Consider the following 25,343-nt stretch of genomic DNA (forward strand, 5'->3'; position numbering starts at 1 on the left):
ATCTAAACTTCATGTAAAACTACACATCATCCTGAATAAGAGAGAGTGCAAGATGGCACAGGCAAGCACACAGACTCAGTGCCCTCTTCACAGTCTACTTTCCTTCAGAAGGTGGGCAAGTTCCTTTACCTCCAGCTCTTGTTTTTCTCCTCTGCCAATATGGAACTTCCAAATCGAGGTCTTATGAGGCTTTCCACATATGCCAAGAAGGAACCCAGCTACCAGGCAAAGAAGTCCAAGAGAGACCAAATGGAGAATCTGCTGGGGAAGGAAAGCCTAACCAAAGGGAGAGAATGGCCCCACTTGATAGTCAGCAACTGGGTCCACAAAGATGAGCGAGACGGCCGTGGATTCTCTCACTCTAGTGGGAGAATGAGAAGAGAGAATTAGAAAGGGGATCAATACCCATCCCAGTCAGTGCCTGGCCCTTTGAGCCAACCCAGCTGAGAACACAGACATGAAACACAGATGACTTGTTCCACTGAGGTCTGCCCAAATTCCTGACCCACTGAATCAAGAGCAAATAAAATGGTGGTTGTTTTATGCTGCACATTTTGGGGTAATCTGCTACAAAGGAATAAGTAACGCATATAGTCCCCTTTGTGTATTCTCATTCATGATACTGTTTGTGTCTTCTTTTTTTGATCAATCTTGCTAGAGTTTTATCTATTTTAATTTTTTCAAAGAATGAAGTTTTAACTTTGTCGATTTTCTTATTGTATCTTTACTTTCTATTTCACTGGTTTGTGTACTTTCTTTTACTATCTTTCTATTTTCTTTGACTTTACTCAGTTATTATTTTTCTAATTTCTTAAGAGGGACACATATTAATTTTAAGATTTTCTTCTTTTCTAATATAAGCATTTAAAATTTCTTTCAAAATTCCTTTCAAAGCACCTAATCCCACTAGTCTTGATTTGCTTCTTCATTATCTTTTGGTTTTAGACATTTACATTTTCCATCATAAGTTTCATCTTAAACCCAGAAGTTACTACACAGGGATTTTAAATTTATTTTTCGCTTTTAATTTCTAACTTTCTTGAGTCTATGCAGTTTGTTGAAGTTTTCTTCATGGCCTAGTGTGTGATCATTTGTAACTCCTCCATACGTGCTCAAGGAAAATATGTGTTCTCTGATTATTGAATGTCCATTCGGTCAAGTTGGTTAATGCTTTTGTTGAGATCTTCTTTATATCGTTGCTGAATTGTGTCTGTTTGGTCAATCAGTGCTGAGAGAGGTGTGTTGAATCACTCACGATAACGGCGGATTCATCATTTTTTCTCTGTAGTTCTGTAGATTTTTGCTTCATCAATAGTGAGCCTATTTTATTAGCTCCATACATGTTTAAAATTGCTCTAGCTTGGCGAATAGAATGTTTTATCATTGCACCATGACCCTCTCTGTTCCTAACAATGTGCCAGCTTTCTTTTGGAAAACTGCTTGGCAATTTCTTATAAAGTTAAGCATACCCAGAATGACCCAGAAATACCACATCTATATTTCCCCAAGAGAAATAAAACATGCCCACAAAAAAGACTTGTACAAGAATGTTTATAGCAACTGTTGACCTTAAACAGACAGTCAGTTATTTCTCCAGCAAAAATGGGTTTATGGGGGACCAGGAAAGAATTGCAGTTCAAAGTCTGAAACCATCTCGAGCCAGGTGCAAGTCGCTAGCAGCATGGAGGAGAAACTCTATTCTGGGAGGAAGAGCAAGTTGGGACGGCCATTGTAAACATGGAGTCCAGAGGTATAGCAGCGTTTCACTAGCTGAGTTGTGATAGTCTCTCATTGGCTGAGCTTCTTGGTCAAGAAGAAGTCTGTCTTCTTCCTGTTGGGCTCTGCTAGAAGGTAGGGTGTGAGAGCTCCGCCTTTGGGCCCCAAGACTCCAATTTAATGAAGTTTCTATTTATTAATTTCCACACAACTTTATTCATAATCGCTAAAAACGGAAACAATCCAGATGTCCAGCAATGGGTGAATGGGTAGACAAAGTATTCGATGGAATACTTTTCAGCAATAAAATCCAACTCCTGATCACGCAACAGTAGGGATGGATCTGGAAAGCATGGTTAGAGAAAGAAGGCCCACCTGGGAGAGGACCTACCCCCTTTATGTGTGTGGTGATGGAAATCAGAGCAGAGGTTGGCTGCCTAACAGTGGGCGCCTGGAAAGGGGATGAGGGAACTCTCAGTGATGGAAATACTCTGTATCCCGATTGGGTGGTGCTTACACAGCTGTTTACGTTTAGCAAAACTCATCAAATCACACACTAAAAGATCAATCCTTTCCACGGTATTTAAATTTTACCTCAATAAAAAGCGGATGGGAAAAAAAAAGCCTGGCGATGTTGGAAAGTAACGCTAAGCGATGTAAGGAGAAATCTGCGGTAGTAAACCCTTTTTAAAAAATATTAAGTGAAGAAAACGTTCCAATAAGCTGTGCTGTATTTGTGTGACTAAATAAGGACGTTAAAAAGCCCTGCAAACAGTGAATCCCTTCTGCTCCGAGGAGCGCTTTCATTTTTCCTCGGATGCTGGGGCCCTGGAGCTCCGGTCGGATTAGGGACCCTAACGCCTCACCTGCGCCCCGGCCCCGCCCCTCAGGCATAATCCCGTCGTACCCGCCCATCCTTTGAACCGTGCGTTCACCTTTCAATCAGTTCGAATAGCACAGGGAGAGAACCAATCGCAAGCCTCGTGGGAGAGAAGGGGCGGGCCCCTTTCCCGCAGGGGTTGCTCAAAGGCCCTCCAATCAGAGGCTGGGTGTGGGAAGTTCGGATTCTGGGCGGCTCAGGTGTAGGCGGCACTGCTCCGAGGCGGCGGCGGCGGCTCTCCAGACAGGGAGCGTTCCTTTCCTTTTGGTTTGACTGAGGTTTCACGCGACAGGCTGCCTGAGGAAGGTGAGTGCTGGGAGCTGGAGGAAGGGCGCTGGCTCGCCTCCTCCTAGAAGGTCTGGAAGGGTCTGAGGTGGGCAGTGGCGAGCTGGACGCCGCTTGGGGGAGGCTCCTCTAGGACCACTTACCTGTCCTTCCCGCAGCCGATGGCTCCGTCCTCCAGAAGAGTAAGTATTTGTTGCCATAATCTATGCAGCAGTCAGCGTTTCACCACTGGGCCGTGATTGGCCTCTGGGGCGGGACGATGCTTAGCATCCTTGGCCCCGACCTTCAATTCCAGTAGCTGCCCCCAGAGCCAGCGACAACTAAACAGGCCCTGGTTGGGAACCTCTAGGCAAGCAAGACGAAGGCATTCTAGACTTTCAAGCTGGAAGAAACTCCACTCAGCCAAGAGGGGAACTTAGATGTCCTGTATGTGAAGAGCCAGGCTGCGGGGCTTGAGATCCCAGCTCCAGCGCCTGTTGGCAGTTCTCTCCCTCACCTGTGTAACAGCGATGACACTAACCACCTGTGCTGGTTTAGGTGACAATTAAACACGCCTTTACTATTAACTCGAGCTTTTGCACACACCCTGTCTCTCTTTGTGGAGCATAGTCCTATGCAGTATTTTAAAATAACTAATGGTTTATTGTTTAACATTTAGCACATTAATACTTGCAGGAGGTGGCAAGTCAAATAGTAGAGGAGCATGCTTACTGAAAAGTAGAGTCCTTTGTCACTTCCCCTGGGCTCTTACAGGAGAATGTTATTAGCATCCAGGTCAGAAGAATTCTCATTTTTTATATACTCTGTTGATTGCTTAAAATCATGTAACATTTTAATGGGTTGCATTTCTTGTGCAGATTTTTCTTTTATCTGGAGTTTTCTAGTGGACTGTCTCAGTTATTCTTGTTGTTGAAGAGTATAGTGTGCTTAGAACTTTTCTATCTTCCTATTGCAGACCTTCCCCTTTTTCTTTCTTTTTTTTTCTTTTGAGCCAGCAACACTTGTGGAGAATCAGTCATCTTTCTCCCATTGGGCTTGGTTCTTTTCTATACCAGCTGCATAGGTGACTCCCTTAGACTTTCCACTTTCCTTTATTCTTTTCCTCATTTGAATGAAGGATTTCCTGGAACACATGGCATCCTGTTTCTTGTCCTTCTCCCTTGTTTTGCTTGAACACGTTCTCAAGAATCTTTCTAAGAAAAGAGTATGGGCCAGGTAAACAATATGATTTTTCACATGGCCGAAAATAATTTCATTATGCCCTCAAATGGCAAACTATGGTTATCCTTCTGTATCACCATGGTAGTTCTTCTAAAATCCCATCTTTTGCTCAATCTTGTATATCCAACTGCCTGCTTATCATCCCTGTCTGTCTAATAGGCATCTCGTGTGTTTGTTTTGTTTTGTTTTTTGGCTTGAGAAAAAATGCCAGGCTGCCTGCCTTCATCACAGGGAAAGGTTAGGAAACGATTCTGTATACTGTCCTTCACTTACTTTCCCTATTCTCTCCTTTCCTTCACTCTTGTCACTTTGTAATGCTGTGCGGTGAGCCTAGAGCCTCTTGTTTGTGTTATGGCCCACAGCTTCCTGGGCTTCACTTCATCTGTCAAGCAAGGCCCTATGTAGAAGCCCAAAATAGATCGTACTATCTTTTGATAACTTTCTTCCCACTCTGCAGTGTCGTATATTTATTCCATTTTGTACTGAAAATTTTTTATTTCAGAATTCTCTGAGGTGGGGCAGGAGGTGAACTGGAATCTTAATTTTTTAAATAATATGAAAATCTATATAAGTTGTCTACCTTTCTTTTCCCTGGCAGGATGGCTGCATCACATTTTGCCAGTCAACTGAGAAAGGATTTAAGTATTGAGATGATTAGAACTAAAATTGCTGAGGAGAGTTTTCTCTCTCAGAAAGCAGACAGATATGATAAATATGAACGAAAAAGACACTCTGGTTTGACGGATGTCAACCTTCCAACCTTGGAAGGTAGAAATCTTGAATTAGAGGAGACATCTCAAGAGCCTATTCCAGAAGAGATGAGTGTGAGGCAAAGTAAGTAAAGAGCTATTGTAATTTTAACTGCTTTGAAGAGGGGAAAAAGTTGGTTTAATACCTGAGGTTAAAAAATCCTTGACCAGGGGCCAGCTGGGTGGTGTGGTGGTTAGGTTCACATACTCTGCTTCTGCGGCCCGAGGTTTGTGGGTTCGGATCCTGGGCGTGGACCTACATACTGCTCCTCAAGCCTGTGGCAGCATCCAGCAAACAAAATAGAGGAAGCTTTGGCAACAGATGTTACCTCAGGGACAATCTTCCACATCAAAAAAAAAAAAAAACTTACCAGAAGAATGGAGTTTTGAAATACCATTCTAAATAACTTGATATTTTCTATGACTAAATACTTCCTATTTAAGGTAAAGGCTGTGAAAGTTCCATTCGCTTGTGGAGTGTTGTAAGTTCTGACTTCTGGAGTTTGAATAAGATAAGTGTTGACAAGATTAATTGATAAGGGACATTAAAATAGAAGTTTTGTAGCTAAATCAGGTCTCAAGTTGTTTAAATGTTCACTGCTTCAATTTTGTCATTTTCCAGGACCAGTGAAATATGCAGCCCAAGGGCCTTCTTTACAGGGAGACCAGCTTTACTCTGAGTGACATGAGAAGCCATTATTGGATTAGTGTGTTTATAATCTGCTTTATGTTTTAAAGCATCACTTACGGATGGTAGGGTGACCAGCATGGCCTCCAGAAGACCAGCTGGGAGATAACTGCAATAATTTAGCTCATGGTTGACCACAGTGGGAACGGCAACCCTGGGTGGTTTCATTCTGGTTACATTTTGAAGTTTGAACCAATAGGATTTCCTAATAGAGTGGATGTAGGTTGATAAAGAAAAGTCAGGATGGTTCTAAGGGTTTTGGCCTGAGCAACTAAAAAAATGGAGTGGCCATTTACTAAGTTGTAAAATACTGAGAGAAGAACTTGCCATCTATAGATGGCAAGTCAGGGTGCTGTCTAGTATGGTCTGATGATGTGAAATATAAAGCTGGGCTGTTTTAGTGAAGAGGAAGAAATAATTGAGAAACAGCAATGAGGGACCACCCCCCACCCCGGCCCGCTTCAGGCCCAGTGATATGACCTTTGTGGGAGAAGAAAACAGTCAACCACTTGAGAGGACAACTAGGGGAGCGTTGTCTTCAGGGGAGAGCCAGGTTACGGTTAGATCAAGAGATGAAGGGAAGAGGAACTTCAGGGAAGTTGAGGATATAGGGGTTTCATCGATGATTAACCACTTCATCATCTGAGCTTTCGCATCTTCTGTTCTCTGCCTGGATTATTTCTTTTAAACAACTTTATTGAGGTAGAATTTGCATACCATAAAATTCACCCATTTAAGTAAATGCCTTTTGTTTAGTAAATTTACTGAGTTGTGCAGTCATCTCCCTGGATTATTTTAAACCCTCACCCAGTGGGCAAACGCACTCTCATTCTTCAGAAACCTTCTCGGGTATTCTCTCTTCTGACAAGCCTTTCCTGACCTCCCCAGACAGGTTTATACTGATTCTCGATTGTGCATTCTCGTAGTCTTCATTCCATGCTAAACCAAATTGAAACTGTGCTCATCTCCCCCACGATACTGTGAGCCCTTCAGGGGCAGAAATTCTCTTATTCTTACTTCCTAAAAATGTCTGGTACATAGTAGCCACTCACATTTTTCAAACAAGTTTAAATAAACATGAAAATACATAGTAGAAACCTGAGTTGAGAATCACAGGTGGGAGATAAGGAATCTGACAGGTCAAGGTGTCATCCAGGGATGCCTCTGAAGCTTGACTGAGGCTGGAGGAGCTGTTTCCAAGATGACTCACTCACATGACTGGCAAGTCGATGCTGGCTTTTGGCAGGAGGCCTTAGTTCTTCGTCATGTGGTGTCTCCATAGGGCTGCCTGAATCTCCTTAAGGCTCCACATGGCCACTGACTTCCACAGCGCAAGTGATCTGAGAGAGAGCAGGGCCAAGCTGCACTGTCTTTAATGATACAGTCTTGGAAGCCACACTCCATCATTCCCACACTTTTCTTGGTGACACAGCTCAGCCCTATTCTGTGTGGAGGGGACAACACAAGGGCATGACTACCAGGAGGTGAGAATTGTTGGAGGTCAGCTTGGAGGTGGGTGATCATAGAAGTTAATTAATTTAAAAGTGAAGTAATGGATGCCTAGGGGATGGCAAGCAGTTAATTTGTGAACAAGAGAAGGCAAAAGGGAGAGAAATTTTGAAAGAACAGGGGTTGAAATGACTTGTGTGGTTAGCGTGCTAAGGAATCAATACGAAGTTACTGAAAGTATTGCTTAGCAGCTGTTGAAGTTAGATAATGGTATTTTAGACATTTGGATAACTTTTTATTTGAATGTTTTATATGCTATTTTCCCCCCTGCTTAGGATCAGCAAAGTCTCTTCTAAGTGATCAACGAAGACAAATGTTCCAGAAATACCTAGAGGAAAAGCGACTGAAAAATTGAGAAACCTTCAGCGATGACCATTTATAGTGGGTGTTTATAGACATGATAAGACTATTTTTCTTTAATGAATACCAGCACACCAACCAAAAAAGGTAAATTTAGTATCATAACTTGATATTCAGGAATAGTTCTTAACCAGACTTTTCTTTAAGAGATTATACTTGATCTTAGCCAAGAGGCCAAGAAGCGATTATTTGAGAGTTTAAATGACTAAAACAACCCTTTCCCTGTAGTCCCTTTACTCACTTAGCTAGTTGGCAGGAGCTGGGAGTGACATCCTAATAGTTCAGAAGATGGAGATGAGGTCTCTTGGTGCAGCCATAGGTAGGTTGACACGGGATAAAACTAGCAAAGCAGTCAGAGCCAGGCTGGACGGGCAAGGCCGGGCGAAGGATCTGGCGTCCACCCTGTCGGATGCGGAGAGTCAAGAGAGGCTTATACATGAGCTTGTACCATGATCAGATTAATAATTCAGGAAGATTACCCTAGGCTGGAAGATCGTAGTCTGGAAGGGGAAGAACTTATAGGTAGGAAGACTGTAGTGAGACTGTCGTGATGGAATAGATGAGACAGGATAAGGGGACTGGGGCAGTGGGCTTAAAGGAAGAAACAGGTGTGAGACATCTCAGGAGATAAATTTGACGGGGACCAAGCAGATGGTGAGGGGTGAAGGAAATTGAAGAGTCGGAGATAAGATGATTCTGAAGATAAATTAGTTTGAGCAACCATATAAATTGTGCTGCTGCTAAAAGAGGGGTGGAAGGCAGGAAAAGGAACATGCCTAAGTGGGTGCATATTGATAATGCTTTTCCTGCTTTTTCTGCAGCTCATTTGGGCCATCTGGATAACAGGCAGTTGGGAATAAAAATTTGAAAATCAGGACGGAGATCCATGCTGAGTGGTGGATTTAGGATATGATATTGGGAGTATGGATGGGGGTTTAAGCTGTAGGGCTAAATGAGACCACTCCAGTAAAGATATACACATTGTGAAAGAGTGAGGACTAGAGAGCACCTTCAAGTGGGCAGAAGTCAGGTACCAGTGATAGGTCAGATTGTCAGGAGAGCTAAAACAGGACAGAAGCTGGAGGAGGGGTGATCTAAAGAAGAGAATGATCCATGAGTTAAGGGGGATGAAGTTTGAACACAGGCAGCTGGATTTGTAAATTAGGTAGTCACTGGTGATTTGCTCTTTTCAAGGTCGTCTCTTGTTGGCTGTGTATTCATTCCTGATTTAAATAAGAATTGAATAATATAAAAGCTCAAGATATCGCCTGTTTTTGTTTGCTTCAGGAATGTCATTGATTTGAGAGACCTTTGATTACTCTGCATGTGACCTTAGGATAAGGTGGAAGTGACCAAAATTAGTAGAATGTAGCTCAAGGTGGAAAGATACAGAAAAATATGGTGTGTATGTGTTCGAGGAGGGCGAGATTGTTTCTGTTTGGAGGAACATCAGAGAAGACCTCTTGGAAGGGGCTGAATTTAATCTGGCTTCTCAAGAGTATGTAAGGCACCAGTCATTGGTCTAAACTGTAAACAGCTATTTACAAAGTGTTATATGTAGGGGGAAAAAGACACACATTGTTGTGTTAAATAATACGATTCACCAGTAGTTTTTTATTCTACTTAGACAATAGCCATCGCTGAATATTGTTTACTTTGTGCCTCGTTTCTTCAGCACTAGATCTTCCCTGAGATTTGGAGAAGCAAGTGGCTTCTAATCTACAGAAGAAGTCTGATTGTGCTTCTTCAGGAATTTTAGAGTTGATAAATAACTTATCACTTTTAATCAATCCTTCTCTTGCTGGATTTCTTCCTTGCTTTGTGATCAGGTCTCCATTTTCTTATGGACAGAGGACAAGTGCACAATCATTGGATTTGAAGGCAAACTGTCAAAGCTAAGAAAGTAAGCTGTGCAGTATCTTTTCATAAACAGGAGAGAAGAGATCTTAATACTCTAGTTTCTTCATTGACCCCTTCCAAATATTTCCAGTTCATCATATTAACAAGGATTCTAATACCTGGAAAATATAGTATGAAATTTCTCCTTTGTGCTCACTGAGAAATATGAGTAAGTTTTGAGGCTTTTAAGCATAATTTAAATCAAACCAGAACCAGAAAAGAGAGTAATTTAAGTTAGCAAGTATCTTTTTGCCATAAATGATTAAGGGTTGGATGACTAAGGGTAAAATTTAACTTTAAAATGGAGACTTTATTTTGTAATGAGACATGGAAGTAAATTATGGCAGTTCATTTTTTTTAACTTTGTCTGCTTTTGATTGTTTTAATGCTGTTCCATCTTGTATGGATTGCCAGGTCAAAGGCCAAAGCCCAAATGGAGCTGACTAGGGTGAAGTTGATAGTAGATAATTGTTACTAAAATGATGAATCGTGCTCCTTTTCTCAGAGTAAGTAAATTCATTTTAAATCTATTATCAGCTTCAATCAGAGTGATTATTTTACTAGAGTTAACAGTACCAAACTCCCTGTTATTGGCATGGTGACATAGAGCAGTTTTGGCTAGATGCTAAGGAAGTACTCACTTGAAATATTCATTGCCAAACATCCCTTATGAGATCTATACCAACTCTGTGTGTCACTCTGTTTGTTTACTGGGCTCTATTATGCATCCATGTCACTATAAAATGCAGATAGGGATATAAAGCACGTAGGGTGGGGGATAAACTTACGGGTCTTCAGAACACCATTATGGACAAAGTTAATAGGACGATTACTAAAATAAAGTGAAGTGGGCAAGGAGGTAAATAGCATGTCTCTTTATCAGGTGAGAAGGCTCCGTTTCACGTATTCAATAAATTGAGTCACTGCCATGTTCCTCTAGGCTCTAGGATATAGTAATGAATAAAGCAACATTCCCTGTTTTCATGGAGCTTACATGTGAGATAGGCAATGAAAAGAAAAATATATAGTATGTGATGGTCCTAAGTATTATGCGGGAAATAAAAAAAAAAAAAGAAGGCAGATGGGGAGTATTGAAGCTGGTACAGGGTGAGCTTCCGATGGGGCCTCACTGAGACGGTGGCGCTTTGAATGCAGTCTCCAAGGAAGTTGCAGAGTGCACTGTGGGAAGAGTTTTCTATCCAGGAGAAGATTTTTCCAGACAAAATTCAAAAGTTTTGAAGCGAAAACATGCTGGTATGTTTAAGGACTCTCAGAAGATTATAGTCAGCTATTTAGAATAGCTTAGGCTATTAGCATTTTCAAAATTCTAGGATTCTACAAAAAGTTTGTAAGGAAATCTATATAATGGAAAACTTTTTTCATCTCATCTTATTTGGGGTGGTGGATTTTTTGCTGGGTCATTTACAATAGATTTCAGATGAGGGGTCAAAATACCGATTGAAAATGTGGTAATTTGATTCATCAAGCAATTAAATCACATACCACCTAATCTTTTCAATAGATCATTAATAGGAGTGATGTTCGAGCAACACGATCTGGTCAAAGACAAACTTCTGAAAAGAAAGTGTCCAACGAGAAAAAGGTAGCTTATTATTGTAAGCTCTGACGTTGCCGCAACAATGCTTTAGTAATTACCGAAAGCATTTAATTTCATGGTTCCCGCAGCAGGGCAGCCTGCAATGCCCACGTGCGTGAGAACCACTCGGTCGATGACTCAAAGAGCGAAGCAGACCTCGGGGGCAGGCACCGCCAGTGCAGCCTCTGCGGGAGCAGCCTTGGCTGTGCCGGCCACGCGAGCGGCACGTGGTGAGAACTGTTCCTTCATCAGTGGCTGAAGTAGAATGCTCTGGTCCCTGAGGTTTTTCGTGTTCAGTTTTTAAAGTCATCGTGTACTTCTTTGAGTAGGCGAGGAGGAAACGGGAGATTCCAGGTCCCCAAGACAGGTTCAGTGCCCCACCATCCAGTTAGCACACAGTGGGCGCTCAAGCGGTGAAGCGTGTGCATCGGTGGGCAGCGCCACAAAGTGAAGATTAATGGCCCCAGTAAATTACAGCCCATTTGTTTGGTGGAATACAGTGTAGCGTTTAAGAACGATCCTGTGAAAGACACTTCATGACATGGTCCAGGATGTATTAAGTGGGCAAAGAAAACAGGTCCAATTCTGAACAGTGTGATCACAATTCTAAAATATGTATGTGAATATGTGAACATAGGAAAAAAACTGGAAAAGCATACCCTGAATTGTCAGCAGTGATGATTTCTGAGTAAGGTCATCTTGAGTGATTTTTATTTATTTATTTTTTGAGGAAGATTAGCCCTGAGCTAACATCTGCCGCTAATCCTCCTCTTTCTTGCTGAGGAAGAGTGGCTCGGAGCTAACATCCGTGCCCATCTTCCTCTGCTTTATATGTGGGACACCCACCACAGCATGGTTTCGACAGGCAGTGGGTGGGTCCGCACCCGGGATCTGAGCACCTGGGCTGCCAAAGCAGAAGCGTGAACTTACCTGCTGCGCAGCGGGGCCAGCCCCTCTGGGGTGATGTTTTTTGCATTGTTTTTGTGCTTTGCTTTTCCTGATTTTCTATAATAAATATGCATTTGATAGTCAGAGGCAAAAGGTAAAATACTTTAGCACCTTTGGTTTTGTAAACAGATATCCTATACTTGGCAGGAAGTTTTATCTGTATTTATCGTATTTAAATAGGGTATTTTAAATAGGATATTTTAAAATGACTTTTAATCACAAAATCCATTAAGGCATAGATTCATATTGTTGCCTTTTTTTCTTTCCCAAATTACCTAGTACTTTTTAATTTTTTTCGAGGAAGATTGGCCTTGAGCTAACATCTGTGCCCATCTTCTTCTAGTTTATATGTGGGACAGCTGCCACAGCATGGCTTGATAAGCAGTGCATAGGTCCATGCCCAGGATCTGAACCAGCAAACCCCGGGCCACCAAAGTGGAGTGTATGAACTCAGCTGCTATGCCACTGGACCGGCTCCTTACCTAGCATTTTTAATGCAGAATTTTCTATCTAGTCAAAATGGATCTGTTATGTCATTTTTATTTTAGATAATATAACAGAAAGAAAAGTACCAGATCAAGGAAGGCCTGCCAAAAAGATCGAAGAAGAACCAGGCAAGGTAGAGTATAAGTATCTGTTTATTTCTAGACATTTGGAAAATCTCATTTTTATTTTCATGAAGCTGAAATTAAGCTTACAAAACTGCTTCAAGAGGTTAACCTCCACGTGTGTGAAAACCTCTTGAAGCACAAGGAAGCGTCAAGAGGGTTTACTGTTATGGTTTGTGAGGTGTCTCATCTTTAAAACCTTATAGGTAGAGAATGTGTAGTTTGGTTAACAGAAGAGAGAAAATAAAAACACAGCTGACGGAAACCTTCATGTGAGCATCGGCTAGGAGATGGGTGCAGTGGGTGAAATGCGTTGACTCTGGATTCAGCTAGGCCTGAGTTTGCCTATTGTCTCGCTTCCAATTGGCTATATAATCTTGGGGAAGCTATGAGTTTGTTCTCCCAGCTGTAACATGTAATATCTACACAGAGTAGTTTCAAGAATGAAATCACCTGACGTTTCTGACAGCATCTAGCATAGTGCCTGGTAGAGTCTTCAAAAAGAGCCACCATTTCGAGGACCCAATCCCTTAATTTATAATCCATGCTATAATTCCTTAGCCTTAAAAAAAAAAAACAAAGTTATGCCAAAGTGTAAGAAACCTGGCTAGGTTCTTACCAAAAATCAGACATAGATCCTCCAAGGAAGGCAGTACAGGGTGATCTTCACAGGCGAGCAGCTGGACCTCACAGCTCCTCCCTCAAGGTTGGTTTTCTCCTTAAGGATTATCGCTAGTGTCTACCTTTGCAGCCACACAGGCCTCAAGCACAGTGTTACCCTTAAACTCTAGTCCGGGTAGAAATACGTATCTCATTAAAACTCAGAAACGTAGAAACCTCTAAAAATTATGTTGAAATGAGTGGATTAAATTGGCAAAGGTGGTTGAAAGGTACAAACTTCCAGTTATAAAATAAGTAAGTAGAGAATGTAATGTACTGCATGGTGACTACAGTTAATAATATTGTATATTTGAAAGTTGCTAAGAGTAGATCTTAAAAGTTCTCATCACAAGAAAACAAAATTTGTAACTGTGCATGGTGATGGATGTTAACTAGACTAACTGGGGTGATCATTGCACAATATACAAATATTGAATCATGTTGTATACCTGAAACTAATGTAATGTTGTATGCCAATTATATTACAGTAAAAAAAACTACCAAATAACAAATTGACTTGAAAAAGAAAATACGCTTCACATTTTATATGGTTAATCTTACTGTGCCACATTGAAAAATAGTTTTGCTCATATGATAAACTTATTTATAATAATCCAAAGTTATTAAAGATTTTGTCCTTGACAATACTGGTAATCCAATAAACATTGGATTTCTGATTCTCAAACCTTTGTAATTATCAACATAATTTAAGTAAAAAGATACGTATTTGTTAGGTGAGAGAATTTTTCCACCTTAGTTTTCATATATTTTAATTTTTGGTAATACCTAAAACCTATTATATAGTTTTTTTAATATGGATTGGTTCTCCCTCTTTCTGGACCATAGCAATGGTTTATGTAGCTGGTCTTCTGACTCCATGTAAACATTTAATTGTATTTGTTTTTGTTTCTTAAATTATGTACGTGGGACATATCTCTTAACTTTCACATTTTCGGGCCTAAAAAATTGGTGGAATATATCCCAAGAAGAGAGACTCTCACTCTATTCTGTTTATTCACATCCAGGTCATGTCTTTTAAAGTTGATAGCGAAGTAAATACTTTGGAATCACAAACCAGTGTGACAAACGGAAGGGATCCAGATGGAGTCTTATCCAAAGTGGAAAAGTTACCTGAGACAAATCCTGCAGAAGTGAAAGGGAGGCCATCCTTCGCACCAGTAGATTTTCTGTTTCGGCCACCAGATGGTCTGAAGAGCTATGACGTAACACCTAGACTCCAACAAGCACCGCTACTTTGACAGCCAGTGACAGAATGAGATGTTATGAATGAATTCCTTGCTGACATGGAGAACGAATGCCTTTCTTAAATTTGGCCTGTGCTTTTTAAGTTATTTAGTTAGTAAACTATGTTCATTATAAATCATGAAAATTTGACCTTTCCAAAAAATTTTTCAGAAGGATACAATAATGTATTTGTCAGATTTGATATTTTGTGTGCATTATTATTTTCACGATTCAATTTGCTTTTTTTTGCTTTTAAGAAGTGACTTAATTGCAACACTTAGAAATAAATTTTTAGAAAGAAGAAATTGCTATACTGCAGCTCAGACATGGTTTGGATTTTTTTGTTTGTGTTTTTTTTACTGAGTACTACTTTATAAAAGCTATCTCAAAAGACAAAATGATTAACTTGTAAAGTGGGGAGAAAAAATCAGTTTGAATCTTTACAAGAAATGGCAAGGTTGCTTTCCAAAGGCTGGCTGGCGGCAGATTGACCGAGAACTGCTCTGCGGCATCTGAGACTCCTAAGTGTGTATGTCCGGTTGAGAGGGCTTTGCATCTGTGGATCTCATCACAGGGGGCAGAGACGGGCCTTCCCGCTGGAGGTGTTTACGGTTTTTCCCTCTAGATTAGACATGTTTTAAAAAACAGAAACATATTTCTATTTTATCCCATGTTTTTAAAAAACAACATAATTTTGAAATCCTTCAGTGAGATGTATGGGTTCATGTTTTACGAAGTGTATTTTTGCTCTTGCTTAGTGATGAGGCTCCAGAAGTAACAAAAGAAATGTTGGCACACAAAAGTGAAACTTCAGTACATCAAGATTCCGACGAATTACGCCGTCCTTTGAGTTCTCTGACAGTTGGGAGCACAGGTATGGTATTTTCATGAATTTTTTACTTGTTTCTCTGGGTTATGGTTTATCAGAGATCGTTTAGAGTCTTTTCCACCATGTGTCTCACCATGTAGCTCAGGGTGTGATCTCAGGGTCAGAAGAGACGGAAAAGCATGGGGAGGGCTATCTGGAAACAGAGCTGGAATGAGGACTGCAGACTGAGAGGGGGACCGAAATGTAAATTTCAAGAGATGAAGAACATTGAGAGACACTGTAAAAGGAGATCTGATGAATGAAATCTTTGAGGCAGAAATAAAATTTTATTTAAATTTTAAATTTATTTACAATTTTAAATTTCAATGTTGAAAAAATTGAAGGATTTAAGAAATTTGTCTTGTGGGGGATGTCGTTATAGGAGTTGCTGCTTTGAAATGTATATGTAATGTTTTCTTTAATCTATAGATCGTGTCTTAAATAAAAATGAAACTACTACTGAAAATTTACATGGCTTTCCAATAAAAGAAGTCCCATCACTTGAAATAAAGGAGGATCAGACATCTCAGCAGCGACATGTGCTGCATTTCAGGTCTGTGCGTTTGTTCCCAGTGTAAGCATTTTGTATTAATGTCTAGACATTTAAAACCAAAATTAAACTATTTTAACCTTAATATAATACGTAGATGAATTAGGAGGAAACTGACCTTGAGTGATTTTTATTTATCTTTTAAATTAAAAATCTTTTTCAATGGCTAGTATATTCATGTGGTTGCTAACTTAAAAGATAGAAAGAGGTACAAGTGAGAAGCCTTTTTTCCAACTCTGCTCCCAACCCTACAGTTCGAACCTTCCACAGAGGCAAGTGTTATTCATTTCTTGTGAATTCTTCCAGAGATACATAATGCATATGTAGATAAACTTTTTTTAAATGTAAACAGTAGCATACTATTCTGTTTTCATTTAATGTTAAATGTAGGAGATATTCCATTTTAGTCCTTTAAGAACTTTCTCATGCTGTTTTTGTGTGTGTTTTAATGGCCGCATGGTATCCAATTGTATGGCTACACCACGATTTACTTAGTAGGTCCCTGTTGCTGGTTGTTTCCATTGAGTTCAGTCTGGTAGTATTACTGTCAAGCCTGCAAAAAACAAGCCTGGATGCTTTTCAATCCTCTCCTGTGCAAATAAATAAAGACCTCAATTTACATTCCCTCAGCAAAATATGGGAGTTCCTATTTTATCATACCTTTTTTTTCAAACAAAGAAACTAAGTTAATGTTTATTTTACAAAAGAAGGATAGAGGGAGATGATGGTAGGCTCCTTGGCCCACTAAATCATAAGATAGGATTATGTTTCTCCAACTATGAAGACTGAAAATTAGAGTTCCTGTTTGGGAACCTAAAAGCCATGTCACCTAAATGCCTTGGACACAGATCAGAGGACTGCATCTGGAGAAAGGCCCCAACGCTCCACATCACACAGGAAATGATGACATACTATGTTCTTGAGTGAATGTAGCAAGGAGATTCTCACATCTTTTCCAATACAGTACTAACCACTTTTTTGGGCTTTGACAATCAAATAGAGGAGAAATATTATCTTCCTATACTTTTAATACTCATTTGTTCTATTATGAATGAGTATATTTCAGAGCCACTTCAGCTGTTTGTAGAACGTAAGGTTTTATGATTGTAAGGGATTTTAGAGATGAGCTAGTCCACCGTGTTGTTGGACTGAGACATTGAGATAATAAGCAATTTACCCAACTAAATAATGTCGGATCTAAGACAAGTCTCCTTTCTCATTAATTAAGTTTTCATTAGATATAAACAGCTAATTTTTTCTTCTAAGAAAAAAAACTATCCTCAGTTTCTCCTGCTAAGATGCTTTTTATAAAGAGACAGATTCAATTTATCTTGGGCCGGGGTTTCTCAACTTGCACTACTGACATTTCAGATTGGATAATTCTTGTTGTGGGGCCGTCCTCTGCATCGCAGGATGTTGTGTAACGTCCCAGACCAGTAGCACTCCTCTGGTTTGTGACAAAGGTGCTCTAGACACTGCCAGATGTCCCCTGGGGGGCAAAATTGACCAGTGTTGAGAACTACCGCCCTTGGACAAGCAAAGCCTACTAATTAGAATCTGTGAGGCCCTGACACTGTAATTCCAGTCTTACAGGGTTTAGCTTCAACTTACTCTGGGCAGTTGGGTTGGTCTCAGTTCCATGGGCAATACCAGAAGTAAAGACAGAACTCAGGCATGTCTGGTTCTTTCTGTTTCATCTCTGATAAATGAGAACGGAAAGAACTAGAAATATTAGCTTGGAAAGTTGCTCTTGGCATTAACCATCCACGTAAGTTTTAGGTGTAGAAAGATGGACATGTATAGGATATCAACTTGTATTTATGGATTTTAATATATCACAGTTCATAAAATAAGCATCAGCTCTGGAAAATCGCTATTGTATAAGTGTCATATTGCTAATACTTAGATATTAGTATGAGAAACATTTGTAAAGCTGAAACATGTCATAATTTTAGAAAGATTCTCTGATATGAAAGAGAGGAATTAATATTGACCGACTGCCTTGAGTGGGAAAGGAAGCTTGAAGTATAGATTCCAAACAAAGGGGAGGGAACATTTATGTTTTTTGTCTTAGCTTTGTTTATTTTATTTTATTTATGTATTTATTCTTTTTAGGAAGATCGGCCCTGAGCTAACATCTGTTGCCAGTCTTCCTCCTTTTTTTCCCTCTCCCCAAAGCCCTGACATATAGCTGTATATCCTAGTTGTAGGTCATTCTAGTTCTTCTGCGTGGGATGCCAGCACAGCATGGCCTGATGAGCGGTGTGTAGGTCTGGGCCCAGGATCTGAACCAGTGAACCCTGGGCTGCTGAAGGTGAGTGCATGGACCCAACCACTTGGCCACCAGGGTGGCTCTGCATTGTTTATTTTAATATGTCTACATTTATCTGAAACAAAAATCTAGTGTTGCCGAACTTTATAGTTTTGTTAATCAAAATAGCAAGACTTTTCATTTCTCAACATACGTTCACTAGTATCTCTGTGCTAAAATGGTAGATGACTTATAAGGTGTAAGTAATTAGAATGTTAGCAATCATTCCTGGGAGTTAAACGTTTGCCTATTTATTGTTAGATTTTTTATGACTTTTTGAGTGACATCTATATCTAGTATTGTTTAATTATGCAAAATATTTTCTGAATGAAAATGACCTAAATAAATATGGAACAAATTTTCTGATATTTCCTTAATCTTATTTGGAGAAGCTTTTTAGAAAAAATCATTTGTGTGCTGTGTGAAGTCCTTAGATGCTGATGTACAGTGAGTTGTTTGAGGTTGAATTCTTGTAAAATACAAGGTGAGCAGAATGCTGTTTACTATGTAGCAACATATATGAGAATGAATATTGCTACGTTTTAGTGGGAACAGAAGCAGACAGTTAATGCTCAGTATTTGTATGACAAAGTTTTGTAGTCGATGTTTTTTTGTTTTGCTTTAAGGTAAGAGTTTGATTCTGGAAGCCCCAGGATATTTGGGGTGAGGTCGTCTTATCAGCTGGCTGACTTGCAATCAAGGTCCTGTTTTGTTCTCTAGCTTTTAAAAATCTCATCTTTTCCTTAGCAGAAGATCTTATTCCCCTCGCAGTTGGTCAAAAAAGACTCCTTAAGGCAGAAATATTCAAACGGTTTGAAGAACTGGTGGACAATTTGGAATACAAATGAGGCAAAAAGGATACCACCTGTGCAGACCTGGATGGGTTCTGGAACATGGCCAGCCTTCAGGTATGTGGCCAGGATTTGGAATGGCTTAACTTTCGAGTCGCATGTTTTTGGAAGTGAGGTAACAGTAGTAAAATGGGAGTAGTAGAGGCTGCTTAGGTATCTGTAATATTAAAGGAGATATTAGCCCCTTTACAAACTGTAAAGCACTGTCTAAATTTTATGGCTGCTGTCCCCTCCTCCTGCATACTGTCAGGGTAATTTCTATATGGGTTGGAAATTGAGATTCTATTCAGCTGTTGCCTAGTCTGTGATGATTCCATGTGTGCGAAAATGAGGACGAGTCTTCAGTAGCTGGGTCCATCGAGCAGTTATTGTCCCTGCTGTGTGTCAGGCGTTGTATGAGGAGCTGACAAATAGGCACATTCTCTACCCCAGAGGAGTTTATAGTTTTATCAGAGTCAGACATAGCCCTCATACCAATCTGGTGTAGAAAGCGCTGATAGAGGCCGTTACTAGGAAAATCAGTGAAGGTAGGGAGATGACAATTTCTAGCTTTTTGAGCTTATTTTAGAAATAAGCATATAAAATACTAATTCAAGAACCAGTGGCCAAGAACCATGAGACATTTGCAGACAGCCCGAAACCTGGAAGAAGGGGCCGCAGCAGCACAGGAAGGAAGCTGTCTGGATGAGGCCATGGGCTGATCCAGGAGAAAGAACTTTAAAAGCAAGTGTTAATATGCTCAAAGAGACCAGGCATTTTTTCTGCCAAATGAGAACAGCTATGCAAAAAAGAACATTCAGAGAACGACAACAAGAGCTCTTTGAAGTTAAAAACTATATGAGCAGAAATGTAAGATTCACTAGAAAGATGGAATATGAAGCTGAGATCTCCCATAAATTAGAGCAAAAAGAGAGAGATAAAAGAGGAGAGACTAGATAAGAATATTAAGGGGACCAGTCTAGGAAGTATAATATCCAAATAACAGGGATTCCAGAAAAAGAGAACAGAAAAAATAGTGGAGAGGAAATGATCAATGAAATAGTTTGACATTTTCCTGGAACTGGAGGACCTGAATTCCAGATTGAAGGAGCCCATTGAGTGCCTAGCACTGTATGTCAGTGTAGACACACACCAATGCACAATGAAATATAATTGTACAACTCTTGGGATGAGGAGAAACATCTAGAAACTTCCAGAGAGCAAAAACAAGTTTCATACAAAAGGTCAAAAATCAGAATATCCCTAGATTTCTCAACAGCGACATCGAAAGCTGGGAGAACAAGGCCCTCGAACTTCTCGGGGAAAATAACACTCAGCCTGGTGTTGTATACCCAGCCAGTCACGCTTGAGGGTGGAAAGGCATGTTTCAGACACACACAGTCTGAAATTTTACCTCCCAGGCACCCTTTCTCAGGAAACTGAGAACGGCCCTCACAAAAATGAGGGAGTAAGCCAAGAAAGGGGAAGGAGCTGGGACAGATCCCCAAAAAGTCTAAGGGAATTGTGGCTGAGGTGAGTAAAGAGGGTGAGCAGCAGGCTTAGGAAGCAGCTGTTCAGACTGGAGCAGGAGGCTGGGGCTCGGCGAGATACTGTCTCTGAGGCTGAACGGAACAGAATACCCGAGTGGTTTGCTTTTCTAGTTGTATTAAGAGGGAATTTATACATACTGTGCAGACTTTAGAGGCAAATTGATGATAGATACATTAAAAAACTAAGCAAACAAAAAGCAAAGCAATGATGAAGTCTAGAGAAAAATGTGAAGAAACACAATATTCTGGTAATTATATGGCGCAGAAGTGAATAGTGTTTATGGAGTCACTTTATGACCAGTTGACATAATAATGAGTTGGTTCACTAGCATCCTTCAATGGTGACCAATTAATTTTGTCTTTCTTAGTATCATAATTATTTTATGGATTTAAAAGTATTTGTGTTGGCATCTTTTACAGTCATTATCTTTAGTGATGCTCATTTCCCAGTTTTGGCCAGTGGGAGCCTCTTCAAGTTGGCTCCTGGGGCTTTTATTTATTTTAAAGAGCTATACTGAGGATAAACAATCTACATATGATAAAATCTGCCCATTCTAAGTGTAAAAGTCAATGATGTTTAGTAAATTTACAGAGTTGTGCAACCGTCGCTGCAATCCAAACTTAGAACGTTTTCCTCACCACAGAAAGATGCCTCTTGCCTGTTTTCAGTCAGTTCCCATTGCCACTCCCAGTCCCAAGCAACCACGAGTCTCCTTACTGTCTCTGTAGATTTGCTTTTTCTGAACGTTTCATTCTAAGAATCACCCAATATGTGGTCTTTTGTATGTGGCTTCTTTCCCTCGGCGTGGTGTCTCTGGGGTTCCTCCATGTTGCAGCACATGCCTGTACTTTGTTCCTTTCATGGCTGAGTAGCGGTTCATGGAGACATCAGTCTGTATCGTCCAGTTGATGGACATTTCCACTATTTGACGATTACGAATAATCTATGAATATTCACTTACAAATCTTCATGTGGGCATGTTTTCTTTCACTTGGGTAGATATGGCTGGATCATGTGGTAAATTTCTGTTTAACTATTTAAGAAACTGCCAAACTGCTTTCCAAATTGATTACACCCTTTCACGTGCCCGCCAGCAGTGTGTGAGAGCTCCTGTTGCTCCGCATCCTCACCAGTGCTTGCTCCTGTCTCTCTTAGTATCGGCCATCCTGTGGGGTGTGAACTGTCATATTGTAGATTTGATTTGCATTTCCCTAATGAGTAATGATGATCAGCATCTTTTCATGTGCTTATTATTAGACATTTGTATGTCGTCTTCGGTGAAATATCTATTCAAATCTTTTTGCCCATTTTTAATTGGGTCTGTCTTTTTATTATTGAGTTGTAAGTGTTCTTTGTATATTCTGGATACAAGTCCTTTATCAGAAATATTTGCAAATATTTCCTCCCAGTTTGTGGCTTGTTCTTTAATTTTCTTAATGGTATCTTTTGGAACACAGCTGTTTTTAATTTTGATGAAGTTCAGTTTATCAATTTTTTTAATGTTGTGATTTTGGCATTATTTCCAAGAACTCTTTTTGCCTAACCATAGGTCACAAAGATTTTATCTTATGTTTACTTCTAAAAGCTTTATCTCTTTCACTTAGGTCTGTGAACAATTGGAGTTCATTTTTTAAAAAAATTAAGTTGTGATTAATTATTTTTTGCTAGGAAAGATTTGCCCTGAGCAAATCTGTTGCCAGTCTTCCTCTCTTTTTTTTCCTCCCCAAAGCCCTGGTACATAATTGTGTATTCTAGTTGTAAGTCCTACTAGTTCTTCTGTGTGAGCTGCCACCACAGCATGGCTACTGCTAGACAAGTCATGTGGTTCCACACCCAGGAACTGAACTTGGGCTGTCAAAGCACAGCATACTGAACTTTGACCACTAGGTTATCAGGGCTGGCTCTGGAGTTCATTTTTGTGTATGGTGTAGGAAAGAGCCCAAATTCATATTTTTTCTTGCAGATATCCACTTTTCTCAGTCCTGTTTGTTGGAAAAAACTATCTTTTCCTCACTGAATTGCATTGGCACTTTTGTTGAAAATCAATTGGTCATAAGTGTAATCCTGAGTCTTTTTGACATTTAAATTTTTTTGAGAAAGGGAGATTGAGAGTACCTATTTGTATAAATGCAAATAGAGTACCTATTTGTATAAATGCAAATAGAGTACCTATTTGTATAAACGGAGACTCAAAGCATATTTACCCAACTGTTGACAGTGGTTACCACTTTGAGGAGATTGGAAATACCAGAAGGATGGGATCATACATTCCCATCCTGCTAGTATGTATATTATTTGAATCCTTTAAAATGAGATTGTGCCAGGGTCAGCCCAGTGGTATAGTGGTTAAATTTGGCACACTCCACTTCATTGCCCCAGGGTTTGCGGGTTCTGATCCCAGGCATGGACCTACACCACTCATCAAGCCATGTTGTGGTGGTGACCCACGTACAAAATAGAGGAAGACTGGCACAGATGTTAGCTCAGGGCCAGTCTTCCTCAAGCGAAAAAAGAAGAGGATTGGTAACAGATGTTAGGGCCGATCTTCCTCACCAAAACAATAAAAATGAAAATAAAATGAGATTATGTCAAGAGAAAGAGAAGGCAAGCTACAGACTAGGGGAAACTTTTGCAAAAGACCTATCTGATAAAGGACTGTTTTCTAAAATATACAAAGAACTCTTAAAACTCAACAATGATAAAACAAGCAACCTGATTTAAAAATGGACAAAAGAACTGAACAGACAGACACTTGATCAAAGAAGACAGATGGATGGCAAGTAAGTGTATGAAAAGATAAGATGCTCAACATCATATGCCCTTAGAGAATTGCCAGTTAAAAGTAAAATGAGACACTAGTACACACTTATTAGAATGGCAAAGATCCAAACCGCTGACAGCACCGGATGTTGGTGAGGATGTGGAGCAACAGGAGCACTCATTCATAGCTGGTGGGGGTGCAAAATGGTGCAGCCACTTTGGAAGACAGTTTGGCAGTTTCTTACAAAACTAAACAGAGTCTTACCATACGATGCTGCAGTCACGCTCCTTGGTGTTTGCCCAAATGAGCTGAAAACCTGTGTCCAGACAAACATGTGCACAGATGTTTATAGCAGCATTGTTCATAATTGCCAAGACTTGGAAGCAATGGATATGCTCCTCAGTAGGAGAAGGGATAAATAAACTGTAAAAAAAAAACAAAAAAACAAAAAAAAAACGGAGAGATTGTGTTCACACTGTATAATTTAGGATATCTCTCCTACCATTTTAGTCATCAAAATAGTTTGGGAGTTATTCACATATGACATCCTTTATGTAGATTTTTAACATAAAATAACAATGAACAATTTTACCATAAGAATTCATTTGAATACAAAATTGACAATGACAGTCTAATTTTATGTCACCAGTCCAAGTCGTTGTCAATTTGTTTGAAGCTTTTATGCATTAATTTGTAAATTTAATATGGTTAGCATTAATCTGATAAACTTGTGCTTCATTTATTAACAGATACAGGATCTACGCCAGAAATTCAACAATCTGACCATACTTGAGGAGTGTGGATGGGAGAAAGCCAGCAATACGAGCAAAGATGTGTTTCAGGTAAATTTGTGGATTTCTAATATAGACTTTTACTTTAATGAATTTAAGCTTTAGAAACATTTAGCTTCAGGTTTTTCATTTCACAAAACGTGTCATCTATTACAATGTCCTGATTGTCTTGAAAGAGTGAGGAAAGGTCAACACAAAATTCAGGATGGTTATTTCTGGCGGGGGAGGTGGGGCTGAGATTGGATTTGGTCCTCCTGAGAGCTTCTGAGTTGCTAAGTAACGGTATGTACCAGTGTGTTTTATTCTTTAAACTGTACCTATACATTGTTTTGCAGTAATAATAGCAGTAGTACATAATTTATATAATGTGCCAACTATGCTTCCCAGGCCCTCACACACATTGACTCAGTTAATCCTCACAACAGTCCTGTGAGGTGGGTGCCGTTATCCCCGGGTGGGGAATCTGAGGCCAGGAAGACTCGAGCACGTGCCCAGGGTGGAGCTGGGTTTCTCATTCCAGAACCCATGTTCTTAACCCACAGGTTATGCCATCTCTGCTTTCTATACTCTTGTGCGTGATATATTTCAAAATGAAAGAACTTTTTAAGTAGAAAAGAGGAACAATGACTCTTAGACTCTCTCTCTTCTTCCCAAATTTTATCATGTAAAATTTCCTATTTTCTCTGTAAAATTGGCTTTGTTGACATGATAGATTCCATTCTTATCTATTAGTACTAATTTTTTTCCCAAAATATTTTAACTCCAAGCTTTTGGTTCAGAATTGCTACTTCTCAAGCCAGCTTGGAGCCCTGCCACTTTTTCTTTTAGATTTTAGAAAAATGCCTCTGGTTGTAAAATCAGGTTTCTAAACTGGTACTTTATTATGCTGTGTAATCCAAATAAAAACTCTGTTTTGAATTCTGTCTTAGGAGTTTAAGATGTTAGAGTATTAAAGGATTATTGTAGGATTGTTTTACTAATGAAGTCTCCTTATTTTACTAATGAAGTAATGTCTTAGTAAGACGTTAGTAATGTCTTACTAATGACAAAGGCCCTGAGGACAGTGACGAGATTGATTGAATGAATTTCAAGTCTGTTAAACAGGAAGGATGCTGGGACATTTGGACCTGCCGTGCGATTTCTTATCGGGTGCTTAGTCCTGGGGACATAACACCATCAGTGACGCAGATAACGGCTGTGTCAAGACAGCATTATGTCGGAGCCTTGTAATTCTGCCCCTTACCACCAGTGTTTCTCTCCTACATTATTTTATAGGCCACCGTTAAGACTACTGAACAGTTAAAATCAAACTAATC

At 39.9% G+C, this 25,343-nt stretch overlaps 1 protein-coding gene across 7 annotated transcripts in view; it reads right to left on the minus strand.

Moving 5' to 3' along the window:
* Nucleotides 1-223: 223 nt before the first annotated feature.
* LOC123283896 (glucose 1-dehydrogenase-like) overlaps nt 224-25,343 on the minus strand; it is an 81,341-nt gene continuing 56,221 nt past the window's right edge. Inside the window, exons 5-6 of one of the 7 annotated variants that reach the window (XM_070503693.1) lie at nt 7,650-7,810; nt 6,199-6,879 (exon numbers count right to left, since the gene is read on the minus strand). In XM_070503693.1, the coding sequence (XP_070359794.1) occupies nt 7,682-7,810 (129 nt within the window). In that variant the 3' untranslated portion in view covers nt 6,199-6,879; nt 7,650-7,681. Of the gene's footprint in view, nt 362-3,869; nt 4,075-6,198; nt 6,880-7,649; nt 7,811-14,251; nt 14,371-17,844; nt 23,660-25,343 lie in introns of those variants that run through there. The other 6 variants (XR_011501182.1, XM_070503697.1, XR_011501184.1 and 3 more) reach the window with 6 other exon arrangements.

The sequence above is a fragment of the Equus asinus genome, unplaced genomic scaffold (assembly GCF_041296235.1).
Source record: "Equus asinus isolate D_3611 breed Donkey unplaced genomic scaffold, EquAss-T2T_v2 contig_618, whole genome shotgun sequence".
Lineage (NCBI taxonomy): Eukaryota > Metazoa > Chordata > Mammalia > Perissodactyla > Equidae > Equus > Equus asinus.